Raw genomic sequence first — 19,881 nt, 5'->3', positions numbered from 1 at the left:
ATGAGGGCAATGAATGTACAAATGCGCTTTACACAATTGATGTGTGTATGGATTGTGATAAGAGTTGTATGAGCCCCTAATAAAATAATTAAAAAGAAGAAGAAGAAAGACAGACACCGTATGAGGACCCACCTACCAGAAGAACTCCAAAGATTGCCGGTGGGCACCAGAAACTAGAGAAGCTGGCTGAAGGGACGGCCATCGCCTGATTTGGACTGTTAGCAAAAATAATGTCTGTCCTTTGAAGTCTGTGCTGCCTTGTGTGACAGCAGTGTTGGGTAACCGAGACAAGGAAGAAAGTTTCTCCACCAACTCACAAGGCTGAGCCTGGACGTGGCAGCCTGGGAGGAAAGCCTTGTGGATGGGCAGGTCCTTGATGTAGAATGGACCCGCAGGATCGAGTGTCTGGTGATTCACACCCTAACAGCCCAGGGTTGTGGGGGGCAGCCCAGGGAATAGAGATGACTCGGGCAGCAGGCTCCGCGTCTAGAGTTTTTCTTTTAGAGGCAAAGGTTCTACAGCTAAGCTGTTTCTATCTCTGGAAAAGAAAGAGAGAGAAACTCCTGTTCTCTGCTCACAGTCCTGGTCTTGAGATGGTCAGAGGAGGTCTCTGAGGCATCAAGTCCCTCAAAAATCACCAGCTGGGAAACGAAAGAGTCACACTCATAACTCGACGTGTGGAACTGTTAGCATGTACTTTCTGCTAAGTGCCTCACATATGGGATGATGTAATCCTCACAAGAATCCCGTGAGGAAGAAATGACTGTTCTCATCTTACCCAAGAGGAAAAGGAAGGAGATGCCAAGGAGGAAGCCCTGGGCCCCACGGCTCACCGTGGCTGCCCCATGCTGCAGCTGAGTCCGTTCTGACGATGGAGAAATCCATTGAAAAGCTCCTTGCCACCAGGTCGCCACCAGCTCACAGTGACCCTGTGGGATGGGGTGGAGCTGTACCTGTGTCTGCCAGAGGCAGGAGCTGTTTATAGGAATCGGAAGGCTCCTCGTGTGCCCTAGGAGCGGCTGGTGGTTTCCAAACTACGCATCTTGTGGCTAGCAGCCCGACTCACAGCGGTGTACTCTCTGTTCCCCAGAGAGTTTTCAAGGCGGGGACCTTTTGGAAGCAGATTGCCAGACTTTTCTTCCATGTGCCTCTGAGTGGGTTTGAACCACTTAAGTAGCTGAAATCAAACTGGAATCCAGGCAATTGGGCTGCAGAGCCCACCATCTAACAACCGCTGCTATTTATCTAAGGCCCACAGCATGGAGTCCATCCCAACTCCTAGCAACCCTACAGGACAAAATAGAACTGCCCCCAGAGGGCTCTGGGGCTGTCAACCTTTACGGAAATGGGTTGCTTCAGCTATAGAGCATCTACAGCATACACGTGGATCTGCCCCTTTTAGGATCCATGGGGCACAGTGGTTAAGTGCTTAGCCACAGTTCAGATCCAGCAACTGCTCTAGGGAAGAAAGATGTGTTTGGCTGCTCCTTTCCTGATTAAAGCCTCAGAAACCCTAGGGAGCGGTCGTACTCTGTGCTGTAAGGACTCTGGAGGAGGGGAGATCAACTGGGTGACACACAACAACGATTGCCCCATATTAGGGCAATTCTTGAAATCTGCAAATACTCTTAGACAGTGTTAATGTAGAATGGCCCTCCAGTGCTAGAGACTTGCACCCCAGGCTCCCTGTAAGCCAGGGCGCAGCCAGGGTACCTCCCTGGTGTGAAATGAGACGGCAAGAGCTCAAAGTAAAAAACTGAAACCAAAGGCGGGACAGGGAAGAGGTGGGAGAGCTGGGGAACAACAAGAACAGAGCTGAATGCACATATGTAAATATATGTATATATGAGGATGGGAAATAGAGCTATGTGCACCTATTTATAGGTTTAGTATTAAGGTAGCAGGTGGACATTGGGCCTCTACTCAAGCACTCCCTCAATGCAAGAACACTTTGTTCTATAAACTGGCATTCCATGATGCTCACCTTCCCAACATGATCACTAAAGACAAACCGGGTGCATAAGCAAAGGTGGTGAAGAAAGCTGATGATGCCCGGCTATCAAAAGATACAGCATCTGGGGTCTTAAAGGCTTGAATATAGACAAGCGGCCATCTAGTTGAGAAGCAACAAAGCCCACATGGTAGAAGCTCGCCAGCCTGTGTGATAACGAGGTGTCAACAGCATCAGGTATCAGGAATCAAAGAACAAAGAAAATTATATCCAAAAAAATGAAATCATATCATTGTGAATGAGAGGGAGTGAGGAGTGGAGACCCAAAGCACAACTGTAGGCCACTGGACATCCCCTTACAGAAGGGTCATGGGGAGGAGACGAGCCAGTCAGGGAGCAGTGTAGCAATGATGAAACATACAACTTTCCTCTAGTTCCTAAATGCTTCCTTTCTGCCACTATCATGATCCCAATTATACCTTACAAATCTGCCTAGACCAGAGCATGTACACTGGTACAGATAAGAGCTGGAAACACAGGGAATTCAGGACAGATAAACCCCTCCAGACCAATAATGAGAGTAGCGATACCAGGAGGGTAAAAGGAAGGTGAGGTAGAAAGAAGGAACCAATCACAATGATCTACATATAACCCCCTCCCTGGGGGACGGACAACAGAAAAGTGGATGAAGAGAGACATAGGACAGTGTAAGACATGAAAAAATAATAATTTATAATTTATCAAGAGTTTGTGAGAGGGAGGGTGGGAGAGGGAGGGAGTAAAAATGAGGGGCTGATACCAAGGGCTCAAGTAGAAAGAAAATGTTTTGAGAATGATGAGGGCAACAAATGTACAAATGTGTTTGACACAATGGATGAATGGATGGATTGTGATGAGTTGTACAAGCCCCCAATAAAATTATTTAAAAAAAAAAAATAACAGGGCTGAACAGCCTCACAGTTTAACCCTCCCCCGACTATTTATGCTGCGGAATCGGTTATGAAAAAATGCTGAGGAGACACACACACACACACACACCATAAGAGACCCAACAGGACCCCGCCTCTGCCCCACAGAACGAGGAGGGGAAGCAGGGAAGCACAGCTTGAGACGCTGTGTAGACCAGGGTCCGGGTCTTACATTAGAGACTTAGACCTTTTTTTTAATTTGAAGGCTATCAAGTCTATTTCAACTTATGGCCCCCTGTGTGTGGCACAGAAAGGGCTCCGTGGGGTTTTCAGAAGACGATCACCAGGGTTTTCTTTGGAGGCGTCTTTGGGTAGACTTGAACCCCCAACATGCAGGTTAGCAGCTGAGCGCAGTAACCATTTATACCACCCAGGGACTCTGAGGCCTGCCTCAAGGCCCTGAATTAAGTGCGGCTCCTTCTCGGAGCCCTCACTTGGGCTCGGAGACATGAGACATGAGACATGAGACATACTCATGAACACATCAGACCCCTTTGTATTTTTCCTCTTGCAAAGCCCCGGTCCAGCCTGTGGACTAAGCTCCTTTGGCGTGATTATCCGGGTCCCGACAAATCCTCGTCTCAAGCAGGGTGAGGCCCTGGGTTCTCCGAGCAAGACTGGAGCCTGAGCAGCGGGCCACCCGCAGTGGGCAGCTGGACCTTCCTGATCGCATGCCTGCGAGCGTGTCATAAAAACTAACCTTTCGTCATGCAGAGGGAAAAATAGCAAATCTGCCAAATACTCCATAATTTCTCCAACCAGGATATTTGTCTTGCCAAACAAATTTCTCCTGATATTTAAGCATTCTTGAAATTTCATTTTTGCCAGAGAAACATTCCCAGCAGCTAATCTGAAAGGAAAACATAGGTGAGAGATTTCCTGGGCATGATTGATGTTGGCAACGTGGACTGTGCTGGCAACACTAATGTCCATGGACTTCTCCTCAGAGACACCAGAAACTTGTCCCGGAAGCGACAAAGGAAAGCCAGCAGGGCAAGTTATGATCACTGAGCTTCAAGGACGAGATAGTGTACGCCGTCTTTAAAGCAGTGCTTCTCCACCTTCCTCATGCCGCGACCTCAGGTGGTGGTGACCCCCAACCATAAAATCATTTTCATTGCTACTTCATCACTGTCATTTTGCTACTCTTATGAATCGGGCGACCCCTGTGAAAGGGTCATTCGACCCCCAACGGGGTCGCGACCCACAGGTTGAGAACCACTGCTTTAAAGGAATTAATCATAACAATAAAAATTAGTAGGGGGAAAAAAATCTCCCACCCCACCCCACGCCCCAAGAGACATGAATCCTTACCTTAAAATGCCTTCTGTGTACTTCATGGTAGCTTGATCGCTTGGGTTGTTGTCCAGTAACTGGGCAAAGTCAGTAGCATATTCCAAAATGTGATTTTGTTTTAAGAACTCCTCGGACCCTGACTTTGTCAGATTGTTCAGCACTCTGCCTGCAGGGAATCGATTTTGGCAAAGAATATGATGCCGACGATTCCCCCCACTCCACCCCAACACAGTAAAAACGGCAATAGGCAGAGCATTTAATACCACGTCTGCATCAATGCCAATAGGCAGACGCTTTCCTTCATGAATTAATCCCCAATCTATACTGTACGACGACGGGCTGGTTTTCATACAAGGGTGCGTGTGCACCACAATTATAGGGTCAAGGAGCTAAGACCACAGATTGAATTCAAAATGAAGAGTCTGTTTTGCAAAGTAGCAAGTGAGAAATTGGGGAAGGATACAGATGTGGTGAAGCCAGTTGTTCCCGTGGTAACCGGAGGTAGCCAACACATCTTGTTGTGCTAGGACACAATGACACGACAGAGCCTTACAAGAAGCAAACGGAGGCACTTCCAGCAGGCCCAAGAATGGCAGTACCTGGGGAGCCATTCTAGCTGGCCACACTGAGTGGGGACACCGGAGAACCCACCTGAAGCTGGCGTCTGGCCCCAGGGAAGGACAATGGGTTTAAGCAGAGGAGACCTGCGCCAGGTACTTCCCGGCCTCTCCCTTTCCGCAGGTTTCAGAGTCTTCCACCCAGGAGATGGCTCAAGAGGAGCTTAAGATTAGGTGTACTGAAGGCACCACACCACACCGCCCCCACGCAGTCCCCCGTGATCAACATCCAGAGTGAGCCCCACGTGCCCAACCACGTCGTCTGGTCCCTCTTCAACACACTCTGGCTCCAATGCTGCTGCCTGCGCTTCGTAGCCTACGGCTACTCCATGAAGTCTAGGGACCAGAAGATGGTAGGCGCCATGATTGGGGTGCAGAGCCACGCTTCCACGGCCAAGTGCCTAACATCTTCTCGACGGGCCTCGGCCTCCTGGGGATCCTCATTTTCATCGTTCTTCTCACTACGGATGGGCACAGTGATGAGCTGCCAAGCCCTGTCACAGATGATGGGCCAGCAAAGCCACTAGTCTCTGCACCACGCTGTGTCCTGAACCCTCTGATGGACGACCTGGTCCCTGACCCCTGGCCTGCCCACCCCCGATACAGTTTGAATGTGTATCTCCATCTATCAGCAAGCTCAATAAAGCACCCCAGTGTGTTAAAAAAGAAGAAGAAAATGGATGTGCTTCAATGAGTTAATAACGGGGTGGCCTTACATCCACATAGCCCACTTCCATCCAGATTCTGAGAACGCTCAAACAAAACCCAAACTCACTGCCATGGGGCCAGTTGGGTCCAACCATTTTCTCCTTGCTTGAGAGTCTTCGATTATTTGACAATAATGCAGCCGCCTGGGAACCAGAGAGTGCTTTCTAAGCCGTGGTGTGGTATGGGAAGAGGAAAATGCACAATTTAAAATCAAGGAAAGTATGTGTCAGGGTTATAACTAGACACCATCCTTATTCAGGCTGTATGCTGAGCCGCTAATCCAAGAAGCGAGACCGTAGGAAGAAGAGTCGGAATTGCAGGAAGACTCATGAACAACCTTCTGTATGCCCACCACACAAGAAGTACTTACTGATGAAGATGAAAGAGTCGAAGCGGATGGCAATTCAATCAAAAGCAAACAAAAATCCACCCAGCTGGATCAATAGATCACATCATACTAAACAGATAAACAGAGAAAAGGTTGAAGGGATTTCATTTTACTTGGATCCACAGTCCACGTTGATGGAAGCAGTAGTCGATGCTATACTGCAGCATCCTGACTGGCTCATCCCTTCCTTGTGACCCTTCTGTGAGGGGATTCCAATTGTCTACAGATGGGCTTTGGGTCTCCACTCCGACCCCCCTCGTTTGCATCAATATGATTGTTTTGGGTGTTTTGATGCCTGATACCTGATCCCGTTGACACCTCTTTTCTCCCCTCCCACCCTTGATCTGATGACGTAGAAGAGGTGAAGATAAAATGAGGGAGGTGCTGTCATCCATCCAAACTGAGGCGTAAGAAAATGTTTCCAAAAAGAGGAGCTGATACCAAGGGCTCAAGTAGAAAGAACATGTTTTGAAAATGATGATGGCAACATTTGTACAAATGTGCTTGATACAATGGATGTATGGATTGTTGTAAGAGCTGTAAGAGCCCCCAATAAAATGATTTATAAAAATATATAAAGAAATAAAGTGTTAAACAGCAGAGATGTCACTTTGAGGACTAAGGTACTCGTGACCTGCTCCGTGGCATTTTCCCATTGCCTCATAGGCATGTGAAACTGAGCCACGACTAAGAAAGACAGGAGAATCGATGCATTGAATGGTGGTCCCATGGACTGCCAGAAGAACAAACAAATCTGTCTTGGGAGAAATATATCCAAGATGTTCCTTAGAAGCAAAGATGATGATACTTCATCTCAGGTATGTGGACACATTATCAGGAAAGACCAGTCCCTGGTGAAGATCATCCTGCTGGTAAAGGAAAGGGTGAGCAAGAACGAAGACCGTCAACAGGACGGGTTGACACAGTAGCTGCAACGATAGCTGAACCACAATAACGATAGTGAAGGTGGTGCAGAGCCCAGCAGTGTGTCTGTCCTTCTGTTGCACACCAGGTCGCAACAAGTAGGGACCTCGATGGCACCTAACAACGTCAGCCACATGGCAGACAGTCTGCTGTGGGCTTCACAGTCTCCTATCAGCTCCCTCCGTACACACAGCAACGGGTGAAGACGATTTGAATTCTTCAATTACAAGGAAGGAAACTGGGACCCAGAAAGGTTAAGCAGCAGGTCTACAGGCACAGAAGTGAAGCGAGGGGAGTGGAGTCCAGAAAGACTGGCTTCAAATCAAGCTCTAAAAGGACTCTCTCCTAACAGCCTCAAGCATTCTAGAACAGTGATCCCTCGGTAAAAGGAGTGCTTTCTGGGCAACCCTCACCCCCACCCCCCTCCAGCCCTGCAGCCCAGAGGAGTCCTCATCCACTGCTGCCGGGGATGCAAAATGATGCAGCTGCTAAGGAAATCCTTTGGGAAGCACCTCAGCAAGTTACACATAGAAAGGACCCAGGGACCCAGACATTAGGATTATGACCCTAGGTATCTACCCAAAAGAATTGGAGAGGAATGCAAATAGGAACCTGCACACCAATATTCATGGCAGCACCGTGCTCCCTCACCAATGGATAGAAAGGTCCATCGACTGATGTATGGATAAGCAAACTGTGATTCCTACATCCAATGGAGAGAAGAGAAAGGAAGCATGAAACATGAAGACAGTTTGCTGTCATAGAAAGACACATACTGTTTGAGCCTACTTGTCTGATGCAAGCTCATATGTAGAGGGAAATTTTCACTCATGTTTCCCACTGATGGAAGGGAGGAGGGGGGAGGAAATTAGCACTGAGGGGACACTAAGTTTCTGACGATGGCGAAATAAATCAGGAAAAGACAGTCATGATCATTGCGCAATCTGATGCGTGTAACCAACGTTTCTGAATTACACATGTAAAAATGGTTGAGTTGGCCAATCTCTTCCTGTGTATTTTTACCACAATAAAAAACCTCACCACCACCCCCAACACACACACACACCTCCTTTTTTTGTGGATGGGCTGGAGAAGCCAACTTCATCAAATACACAAGAGGTTAATTCTTGAGCATGTGTCCCCCATACCTTGTTGCTTCACCAAGTTCTGGTTGGTTTTCAAGTCGCTGGGGGACAAGCACATCAGGGTTGACCATGCTCGCAGGAAATACTGGAATGCTTCCTGCATCATTCCGATTTCAAGGTAGAGCTCCCCAAGGGCGTTCTGTACCGTGGAAAGCATTTCTGTCGGGGATTGATTCTGTACAAGATGAAAAGGAAATTACTCATGAGGAAACACAGCATTGGCAAAACTGCATCCAACTACACGCCCACCCGAGAAAGGCCGCTCCAGGACAAACTTGTGAAAGAGCATCTGCTTTGCCCTGTTGGTTGGAGAAGGTCAAGTACTTCCAAAATGAAGGTGCTGGTGCAACGGCGCATAAAATGGTCTAATGGTCTTAGTGCATAAAATGTTTATTGGGAAGTTTTCCCAATCAACTCTGGGGAATGTTGTCATGGATTATTTCTAATTAATATGTAATAAAACTCGAGAATAATAACAATATGATGATTTCTTACATCGATTAAAGGTCCCAGAGGTGATGGAACCCCGGATTCCAATGAGCAGCTACAAACGCTTCCTGCACGAGCCTTGATTTCAAGCACGACTGAAGAGCTACTGATTTCACGTACTTTTGCTTAGAGACTTAAATTCAATTCCTTCTTCTCATCAAACATATTCATTTCAGAAGTACTTCAACTTCCTTACCTCAACTCACTCCTCTATCAGAACTATCTGAATGTCTCAGAATATACTCCCAACCCCAACTCCCTGCCATCAAGTCAATCCCAACTCAGAGCCACCCGATAACACAGTAGAACTGCCTCTTTGGGTTTCCAAGACTTTACTTTTTTTTTCTGTTTAAATACATACTCTTTTATTTCCATAAATGTAAACCAAATGTCTTGGCTATATTTTAAAGTGTGTTTCTCTCTTGTTTTTTCTCTCTCTTTTTAAAAATCATTTTATTAGGGGCTCATAAAACTCTTATCACAATCCATACATACATCGATTGTGTTGAGCATATTTGTACATTCATTGCCCTCATCATTCTCAAAACATTTGCTCTCCACTTAAGTCCCTGGCATCAGCTCCTCATTTTCCCCCTCCCTCCCTGCTCCTCTCTCCCTCATGAACCCTTGATAATTTATAAATTATTATTTTGTCATATCTTACACTGTCCAACGTCTCCCTTCACTCACTTTTCTGTTGTCCGTCCCCCAGGGAGGAGGTAACTTGTAGATCCTTGTAATTGGTTCCTCCTTTCCACTCCACCCTCCCTCTACCCTCCCTGTATCACCACCCTCACCACTGGTCCTGAAGGGATCATCCACCCTGGATTCCCTGTGTTTCCAGTTCCTATCTGTACTAGTGTACATCCTCTGGTCTAGCCTAATTTGTAAGGTAGAATTGGGATCATGATAGTGGGGGAGGAGGAAGCATTTAGGAACTAGAGGAAAGTTGTATGTTTCATCATTGCTACACTGCACCCTGACTGACTAAGACTTTACATTTTTACAGAAAACATCCTCATCTTTCTCCTGTGCTGGGTTCAAACTGCTGTTCAATGGGGAACCCACTACGCCACCATAGGTGGATATGATTTCTTAGAACCCCAATATAAGAAAAGAGAGTAGATGAGTTAGTTACTTTAATTTGCTGATGCCATCTCCTTTCAGAAAACTTAGTTATTGTATCTTATTATATTATTGGGATAAGTGAATCTTTCCAGCAACTAATAAGGTCCTGCTCAAATACCCACCATTATCATCATCAATAATTACATAAAACGTGATGCCATACCATAATGTTAGCCCAAAAAAAGGACTGACGGACCCTGACTCCATGGTGTGAATTCAAAGACTTTGAGTCTTTTGACTCTCTGGTACCTCTTCCAGAAACCCCTGTGGTGTAGTGACTTCTCATTGGGCTGCTAACCAGGTTACTAGTTCAAAACAACCCACCACTCCAAGAGAGAAAAACATGAAGCTGTCTACTCCTATAAAGAGTTACAGCCTCGGAAACCCACAGGGGCAGTTCTACTCTGTCCTATAGTTGCAATTGACTCTGTGGCAGTAAGTTTGGGTACCTTTTCTCAGACTTCTTCGGAAAAGCCCTCCAGACACTGTGGGTTAGGTCCATGCCCAGCTGATCAGCGTTTGTGACTTGGCCCAGAATTTCAAGCAGATGTTCTACAAATATATCTACTCTATCTATCTGAGCTGCTCATCTCCTTGGCCCCGGAGGCAGCCTGGAGTGGTGTGGGATTCCGGGGCCATTTTACTCCTGCTTCAAGCTTCTCTGTACACACGCCCTGCTCCCAGCAGCTCTTCCTCACCTTTCCTCTGCTCCTCCACTTCAAAGATGGCCTCCATTTTGACCTGGCTGAGATCCAATCAACTCTGAGAGAGGGCCTGCCAATGTTGGTTAGGATTCTGATTGGCTGCAACTCACAGAAAACCTGTGCTGTATAGGATATCTCGTAGTACACACACCCCACCCCACCCCCACACACACACACTAAAGGCCAGTAGTACACTGTCCCCAGTTGTGACCGGCAAACTTCTTCTAGATATTGCCCAATGTCCCCTGAAGAATAAAATTGCCCCCAGTTATAAACCCACTGCCTTAACTTTGAAAACTATCTCATCCAAAGAAACAGTATAAATGTGCCCATAGGAAACAGTAAGATCTTTTCCTTCAAGAATGTTAGGCATACATGGGGGAGGGAGAGCTTCAAAAAGCTTGTAGAAGAACTCCATTATCTTTTCATTCTATTTTCCCACAAACTTTTCAAGGCCTGCTCCTATTTCAAAAAATGTTATTGCCCAAAATAGCTTGAGAACTTCTCTGCTGGAAACGCCATCAGAGCTTAAAGAGAATTCTTTTCATAGTCTCCATGGTGGCTAGTCCCCAAGAACTGCTGCAAATATACTTTGGGAATAGAATCCTAAGAGCAAGGCCTCTGGAAGGAATTCTCCGAAGCGGGAAGCTCTCCCCGAATGTCTCAGCTTTGGAATTCCCCCTACGATGGCAGCCTTCACCACGACAGGCACGTCTCGCTGAGCAGCTGTGGCTACCAAGAGTTCGCGCAAGACTGGAAGCTTCAAGGGGCCAAACACTGTACCTGCTTCACTCCCTGCTCTCACCTCCACTCCCAGCACAGTGCTGGGCCTAAGCAAGCCCTCAATGAACATTAGCTGAGTGAATGAACGAGTTAAGGATGACAATCAAGACTCAACATTGACCTAATCCATGTGGTTGCTGTTAGGCACCATCGAGTCAACTCCAACCCAGAGCGACCCTGTGCACACAGAATGGAGCATGGCACGGTGCTGTGCCAGCCTCACAGTTTCCTATGCCGGAGCCCATTGAAGCAGCCACTGTGTCCACCCATCTCGTCGAGGGCTTCCTCTTGTTTGCTGCCCCTCCACTCTACCAACTATGATGTCCTTATCCAGGGACTGGTCTCTCTTGACAATAGGTCCAAAGTAAGATGAAGTCTTGCCATCCCTGTCTCTAATGAGCACTCTGGCCTTCTTCCAATATAGATCGGTTTGGCCTTGTGGCAATTCGTGGTACTTTCAATATTCTTCTCCAGCACCACGATTCAAATGCATTGATTCATCTACGGTCTTCCTTATTCAATGTCCAACTTTCACATGCATATGATGCAATGGAGCATACCAGGATTTGGGCCAGGCACATCTTAGTCCTCAAAGTAGACCCTTGCTCTTCAATAGTCTAAAAAGACCTTGTGCAGAAGATTTACCTAATGTGATATGACTTTTGATCGCTTGACAGCTACTTCCATGAGCATTGACTGTGGATCCGAGCAAGACAAACTCTTTGATGTTACCTGTTGGTCCATTGTGAGGATTTTGGTCTTCCTTCCCTTGAATTTTTTAAACTTAAATAAATCATTCTATTGAGGGCTCTGATAGCTCTTAGAACAATCCATACATCAATTGTATCAAGCACATTTGTACATACATTGCCATCATCATTTCCAAATATTGTCTTTCTACTTGAGCCCTTGGTATTAGCTCCTCTATTTTCCCCCCTCTGCCACCCTCCCACCCTCATGAACCCTTGATAATTTAGCATTATTTTCATATTTTACACTGTCTGCTGTCTCCCTTCACCCACGTTTCTGTTGTTCATCCCCCTGGATGGGTGTGTGTGTGTGTGTGTGTGTTTATGTCAATCATTGTGCTCAGTTCCCCCTTTCCTCCCCATTCTCCTCCCACCTTCCCCCTACCCTCAGGGTATCATTACTCTCAATATTGGTCCTGAGGGGCTTATCTGTCCTGGATTCTGTGTCGAGAGGTCTTATCTGTAGCAGTGTACATGCTATGGTCTAGCCCGATTTTTAAGGTAGAATTGGAGTCATGATAGTGAGGTGGGGGGAAGCACTAAGAACTAGAGGAATGTTGTGTGTTTCGTTGGTGCTGCACCCTGACTGGCTCATCCCTTCCTTGTGACCCTTCTGTGAAGGGATGTCCAATTGTCTGCAGATGGGCTTTGGGTCTCCATTCTGACCCCCCTCATTTGCATCAAAATGGTTGTTTGTTTTGGGTCTTCTGATGCCTGATACCTGATCCCATCGACACCTTGGGTTCACATGGGTTGGTGTACTTCTTCCGTGTGGGCTTTGTTGTTTCCCTGCTAGATGGCTGCTTGTTTAACTTCAAGCATTGAAGACCCCAGACAATATATATTGTAATAGCCAGGCACCATTACTTTTCTTCACCACATTAGCTTCTGCACCCATTTTGTCTTCAGCAATAGTGTCAGGAAGATGAGCATCACAGAATGCCAGGTTATTAGAACAAAGTGTGCTTGCATTGAGGGAGGACCTGAGTAGAGGCCCAATGTCTGACTGCTACCTTAATATTTAACCTTTTCTTTGAGTTTTAATCCATACTGAAGGCTACAATCCTTGATCTTCATCAGCAAGTACTTCAAAAGTTCTCCTCACTTTCAGCAAACAAGGTTGTTCATAAGCCTTCCTCCAACCCTGATGCCACACTCTTCTTCATATAACCTCGCTTCTCTGATGACTTGCTCAGCATATAGATTGAACAAGTACAGTGAGAGGATACAACGCTGACGCACACTTTCCTGATTTTAAACTGTGCAGTATTCCCTTGTTCTTTTAGAACTGCCTCTTGATCCATGTATATGTTCCAATAAGCACAATGAAGGATTCTGGAATTCCCATTCTTCTCAAGCTTATCCATTGCTTATTATGGTCTATATCACTCTATACGGTTGAATGCCTTTGAATACACAAGTCAATGAAACATGAGTAAACATCTTTCTGGTATTCTCTGCTTTGAGCCAAGATCCAACTGACATCAGCAATGATATCCCCAGTCCCACATCCTCTTCTGAATCTGGCCTGAGCTTCTGGCATCCAACCACTGTTGGATGATCTTAAGCAACACACAAGCCACCACAGTATGACAAACTGACAGACAAGTGGTGGATCCTAATCCATACCTGGTAATCATTGGATAGACATGCATCAGCAATAGATGGGAAAACATTTGGGAAGGGGAGATTCTACCCTCACAACAGGACACCAGAGTCCTCTCATTCTTCTTCCAGGAAGATCAAAGTGTGGTCACCCCAAAACCAAATCAAGCACATTGCTGCTGGTTTGGTTCTGACTGATAGTAACCCTAGAGCAGGTTCTCAACCTGTGGGTCATAACCCCTTTGGGGGTCAAGTGACCCTTTCACAGGGGTCGCCCAACTCATAACAGTAGCAAAGTTACAGTTATGAAGTAGCAACAAAAATAATTTTATGACTGGGGGGTCACCACAACATGAGGAACTGTGTTAAAGGCTCACTGTATTAAAGGGCAGTAGGAAGGTTGAGAACCACTGCCCTAGAGGGTAGAGTAGAACTGGCCTACCGAGTTTCCACAGCGGTCAGTCTGCATGGAAGCAGACTGCGACGTCTTCTTCCTGAAGAGCAGCGGGTGGGTTTGACCTATCGATCTTCCTTTTCCAAGCACGTGACAGTCAAACGCTGAACTGCTCCCACCACCCGAGCAAACCCATTGCTACTGAGTCCTTTCCCACTCTTGGCGACCTTCTAGGACACGTAGAATTGCCTCTGTGGGTTTCCAAGACCATACATCTTTATGGAGCACAAAGCCTCCTCTTTCTCTTGCAGAGCACTGCATGGTTTCAAACTGCTCATCTTGAGGTTTGTAGCCCAGGGTGTAACCCAACACAGGCTCCTTAAAAAGTGGCCAAAGCTGCTTCCTTAAAACTCGTCACATTATTGCTAACAGAGGCCTCGTGACTTCATCATAGCCCAAAGAGAGGAATGACCAAATAACTGGCAGTACTTGAGATCTTAGAGACCTGGTGGTGTGGTCAGTTTAGTGTTGGGCTGTTAACCATCAAGTTGGCAGTTCAAACCCCGCAGCCACTCCACAGGAGAAAGATGAGGCTACCTGTTCCCGTAAAGATTTACAGCCTTAGAACCCCCATAGAGGGTCATTTTTATTCAGAATCGACTCAGTAGCCTTGGGTTTGGTTTGGGGCTTGGGGTTTACTTATGATCTTACTTGGATGAAACCTAGGATCAATGAGCCTAGAGGGACAGCAAGTAGAACAAGGGGTTCGGGGGGAGGGGCCTACAGTGGTGGTGGTAGGGTGGAGGGGAGACAATGTCAAGGAATCCATGTAGGAAAGACTTTTTGGAAACTGTGGTAGCAATAGTGCATTCCACCTGACATGATTGAAATTTGGAATGATATAGGTATTAAATTCCAACCGATAATAATAACAAAATTTTAAAAGCATAAAGAACTCAAAACAATTTTTTAAACTTGGAAGAACGGCCTGTTGACCTGCTTCCAAAAACTAGCCAATGAAAACCCTAAGGATTCTGAGGGCATGCTATCTAATATCATGCTGGAAGATGCGCCCCCGGGCTTAGCCCACACTGTGTACACATGGTAGTCACAGCAGTCAACGCAGACCAATACATCGACAACCCTGAAGATACCCCAAACCCAGCACCCAGGCTTACGGCCATCACATCCATTCCGACTGATAGCAACCCTCTCAGACATGGCCGAAGTGTCCCTGTGGGTTTCTGCGACGGTAACTATGAGCATGGAAAGCCTCACCTTTCTCCCACGAGTCAGCTGGTGACTTTGAACTGCTGACCTTACCATTAGCGGCCCAATTCATAACTCCCTCCGCCCCCAGAGCTCCCGGGCCTTGAGTGGTTCTGGTGTTCTGGATGTACTAACACGAACAACGATGTCTGTTCTCTCTCTGTGCGAGGCACTATGTGAAGGGCTTGGTGCACTTAAGCACAATCCTTCCGGTAACCCCATGCAACAGCTGTTAGAATCCTTAAAAATGAGAGCACCTTGGGCCAGAGGTTAAAATCCCTGTGAAGGTCACACCAGCAGCGAAAGATCAAGCAGGGTTTCAAACCCTTCCAGGACCATAGTGGTATTTCAAGGGCACATTGATTTATTGGTTCCTTATTTTTCTCATTTGCTAAATAAACACCAACAGGTTTAAATATGCTATGGGGAAAAAAATCCCAGGCCACCAGTCAGTTGATTCTGACTCCGGGCAACCCTTTAAGGCAGAGTAGAGCCACCCTGTGGGTTTCCGAGACTGTAAATCTTTACAGGAACAGAGTCTCATCCTTTTTCTTACAAAGCAGTGGGAGGGTTTTTCACTGCTGACCCGGAGGCTAGCAGCCCAGTGAATAACCAACTGTGCCACCAGAGCTCAGTCTGCCGCAGAGGACACAGAAATTGGCAAGTGAGCATGGTTTCTGACATAAAGATACTTGCCGCTGTTGATTTTTACACACTTCTTCCAGTGGCATTTCTTCTAGAAAGACGTGCAATGATGGCATAGGGTGAGGGTGCATAAACATTCGGAAGTCTTTGTTGTACGATTAAAAAATGGGCTTTGGCTTTGTTTTGGCTTGTACCTGCCCTTGGTCCACAAACTCTTCTGCAATCAGTGAACATGTGTAATTTTGTTTAAAGGGCAGTTGAAGGTCATCCCCAAACACAGTGAGTTGCCCAATGCGTGTGACATTGCAGTCAATGAAGCCAAGCGTTTGCAAGTCAGGGAAAAGGAAATCAATCTGGGGACCAGATAGCTGGTCTACCTGCCCTGCATCTCCCTGGAAGTTACCACAAAGGTGTGACTTCACCTCCATCCCCCATGGCTCTTCCCTTTATGAGCTTTCTGTTTACCCCTAAAGTTGATAGAGGGGGTGAAAGAGTTAACCCGCTGTTCGTCAGGAACCAGAAATGTAGCATCATTTGGGATTTGGTCTGCTGAGATTTAGTTGGTTAAAAGAGACTCAGGATGTGATAGTCCTCTCAAAGTTTCCTCTTAAACCTAATCAGCGACAATGGTCTAATTCCAGAAAGAGGGATTGAGGCCATTTGGATAAGCAGGGAGGCTGAAACCTTGTCTGACAGCCTCTGGAGTAATGAAGATACAGCAATTGAGGGCTGAATAATTCCTTGGGGAAATGCAGACGGTTTCTGTTGAAACTTGCTCCCTTTGTCTCATCGCTGAAGACCCTCTGGTCATGGTGAAACTCCTCTCCTGGGCCTATTGCAGAACCTGTTAACTATTTGCCCCAAAACCTGCCACAAAGTTTGGAGTATATAACTTGTTGGATTTTCACAGAAGCTTGAAACCGTTTGGAGGTAGAAACCCCATGGCTTCCTTCTGTCAGCGCCTGCAGGAAGGGACTTGGAAATTCTTGAGTCATTCTGGTCTCTGTCTTTGGCTAACACAGTGCCAAGCACCCCAGACCCCTTGTCTGTCGGCAACAAAGTGACGTCTATTCATTCATGCTATGACTGCCATCAATCTATCAGGCTGTTAACCACAAGGTCAGCAGTTTGAAACCACCACCCACTATGTGGGAGGAAGATGAGGCTCTGTGCACTCATGAAGACTGATGGATCAGAAGCTCTCAGGGGCAGTTCTACTCTGTCATAGGGGTTCCTGTGAGTCAAAATCAACTTGATGGTAGTAAGGGGATTTGTTTTGTTTTAGTTTGGTTTTTTGAGCGGGTACATAATGTACTCAAATTCTCAAAAACAAAACCCAAAAAAGCTCACTGCCATCAAGTTGATGATCTGACTCATAGTGACCCTCTAAGACAGAGGAGAATTACCCCTTTGGGTTTCTGAGGCTGTGAATCTTTGTGGACCCGACAGCCTCATCTTTCTCCAGAGGAACATCGGTGGGTTCGAACTACTAACCTTGTGGTTAGCAGCCCAACCCGTCACCAACTACGCCACCAGGCTTCCATGTCCATAATGTACTCAACTAAATCCAAGCTCATTGTCTTCGACTCATAGCAATCTCATAAGACAGGGTAGAACTGCCCCTGTGAGTTTCCGAGATTGCAAACCTTTAAGAGAACAGAAACCCTCATTCTGCTCTCAAGGAGCAGCTGGTGGGTTTGAACCATTAAACTTGCAGTTAGCAACATATAACCAACTCTGCCACCAGGGCTCTTTGTCCGTAATGTACAGTGTAGGTTAATATCATGACTTCCTCATTGATCAACATAATCAAATGATGCTTCTACTTGTTTGTGGACTTAATTGTAAAGAAGCAGGAGCAGAGGACACTTCTACTAAACTCTCTTACACAAGCGGAAGAGAAAGTGGGAGCGCTGGCATCGGATCGCCCTGTACCTGGACCAGCATGTCCTCCACATCCAGAAGCAACTGCTCCGCTTCCTTAGTGTCGCCCATGTGCTTCAAGACGCTGGCGACGAAGGCCAGGAGCCGGCATTTGTCCATGGTGGTCGCCAGGAAGGCGCTCTTTTCCAGCACTGGAATGAAAACAGAGGCAAGTAATCCCTCGGGCCCGTCTGGAACGGAACAAAGCGTACCCAGGGCCTAGTTGTGTCAATGGAGTTAATGCATGATTGTTCTCATGAGGTGTCCCTGTATTTATTACCAAGTATATTCACTGTCAAGAGCCGCCTGGGTATGTGTTCACCTGCCCACCACCAGGTCAGCACTTTGAAACCCCAGTTGGTGCTCAGGAAAAAGATCGGGCTTTCTACTCCCATAAAGAGTTATAGTCTCAGAAACCCAGTGGGGCAGTGCTACCCTGTCCTACACTGTCGTCAGCATCAACTCGATGGCAGTGAGTTTGGTTTCGATTATGGTACCTGTGAGCCAAACAAGAGCTAGGATGCTTGTCAATAAACTTGCTGTGCCCATTGTAAGACTAGGGGTCAAAAGCTCAATCCACATGATACCCAGAGCTTGTCTTTTGGGGTGTTTTTCTCGGCAAAGAGGCTGAGTTTAAATTTCTTATACAATTCTGCCCTCTGTTGCAATGATCTTGAATTGCTACTTTAACAGGGAGAAAAAATAGCAGAAACCACCCGCTTTCAGTTAGCAGTGCACTGCCTAACCCACTGCGCCACCAGAGCATTCGATAGCTACATGATAGAGATAGACAGACAGACAGGTGTGAGGGGGCTTCAAAGTATGTGGAAAAAGTTACATATAATGGACTTTTTCCCCATACGCTTTGTGACGCTGTCTTACACACACACACACACCACTCACACATATAATTAAACTTTACGATAGACAAATCAAAACACAGAACTCTAACTTGGAGACTCAGTTAAATGCATCGTCCTGCAAAGTCACCGTTTTCAGGATGTCTCTCTTCAGACATTCCCGCGTCTGAACGTCCACATTTGTCCACTGGTGATCGTTTGCGTCTCACGCGTTTGACACCAGTGCACTCTGCGTCGCTCCCTCGGTTCCTTCGCTCGCGGCCCTTCCACGTCCTTTCTGCCAGCTTTGCTCTGGGTTTCCACTCACCCACCGAGGGAGTGTGGGGTGGGCTCTGGCTTTCCAGGCTCTGAACCAGGCAGGCAGACAGACAGACTTGGGGAAGCCCTCGGCCCACAGAGAGGTGGTGGGCGGAGTTAGGGAGGGGAAGCCGAGTGCAGGGTTTGAACTAGACATCTGGCCCTACAAGTTAGAGAGCACAACCTCCGAGCCGAGGCGAGGGTGCTGAGGCCCAGAGTGACCACTGGAAAGGCAAGGCCGAGGCGAGGGTGAGGCTTGATGGGGAGAGCAGCCTGGGCACCTGACCACCAGCCACTCAGAGTAGACCACGGAGGAGGGTCTGAAGGAACACTGGAGGCATGATGTATTTTTGTTTTTATTTTTCTGTGCAACGTTTCTGATGCTCCTTATATTTAAAATATATCTAATTTATATTTGCAAACATTACACTAGATTTTTAATATCATATAATGAATGTAAAATATATAAGAGGGGGACTTCAAAAAGTTCATGGGAAAATAGAATTAAAGGATGATGGGATTTTTAAGGCCCTTCATAGATACTAGGAGGTTACACACACACACACACACACAAAACGGATTTTTTTCCCCTCAAAGTCATGTATTTAATTTTTTTTACAAAACAACCTTATCACATTCAAAGTACTCTTCATTACACATATTACATTTGTTAAATCTGTGATTCCATTCTTGGAAACTTTTTTCTTTTTGAAATAAATCATTTTATTGGGGGATCTTACAGCTCTTAAAACAATCCAAATATCAATTGTATCAATCACATTTGTATATATCTTGCCATCATCATTTTCAAAACATGTTCTTTCTACTTGAGCCTTTGGGATCAGCCCCTTTTTTAGGAAACATTTTTCTTTTCTTTCCTTTTCTTTTCTTGTGTGTATGTATAAGAAAGAGCTTTATATACAAGAGGAATATTGAGAAAACACCCCAACCCAGTCCAGATCAAGTCCATAAGCCCGATATTAGCCCATATGTTTGATACCAATCTATAAATTCCTCTTCAGATTCACAAAACACATG

General features: G+C 46.4%; 1 protein-coding gene across 1 annotated transcript in view; it reads right to left on the bottom strand.

Annotated features, from left to right (window-relative positions):
- The window catches only part of LOC101649577 (putative tetratricopeptide repeat protein 41), a gene marked incomplete at its 5' end in the record, with an annotated part of 87,030 nt that overhangs the window by 19,825 nt on the left and 47,324 nt on the right, over window positions 1–19,881 (bottom strand). The window contains 5 exons of the mRNA XM_030885850.1: window positions 3,354–3,358; window positions 3,620–3,769; window positions 4,234–4,381; window positions 8,001–8,172; window positions 17,699–17,838. Of these exons, the coding sequence (XP_030741710.1) occupies window positions 3,354–3,358; window positions 3,620–3,769; window positions 4,234–4,381; window positions 8,001–8,172; window positions 17,699–17,838 (615 nt within the window). The remainder of the gene's footprint in view (window positions 1–3,353; window positions 3,359–3,619; window positions 3,770–4,233; window positions 4,382–8,000; window positions 8,173–17,698; window positions 17,839–19,881) is intronic.

This window comes from Echinops telfairi, unplaced genomic scaffold, assembly GCF_000313985.2.
Source record: "Echinops telfairi isolate 266 unplaced genomic scaffold, ASM31398v2 ScPeMD7_2;HRSCAF=8, whole genome shotgun sequence".
NCBI classification, from domain to species: Eukaryota; Metazoa; Chordata; class Mammalia; order Afrosoricida; family Tenrecidae; genus Echinops; species Echinops telfairi.
This window is presented reverse-complemented; position numbering and strand designations above follow the sequence as displayed.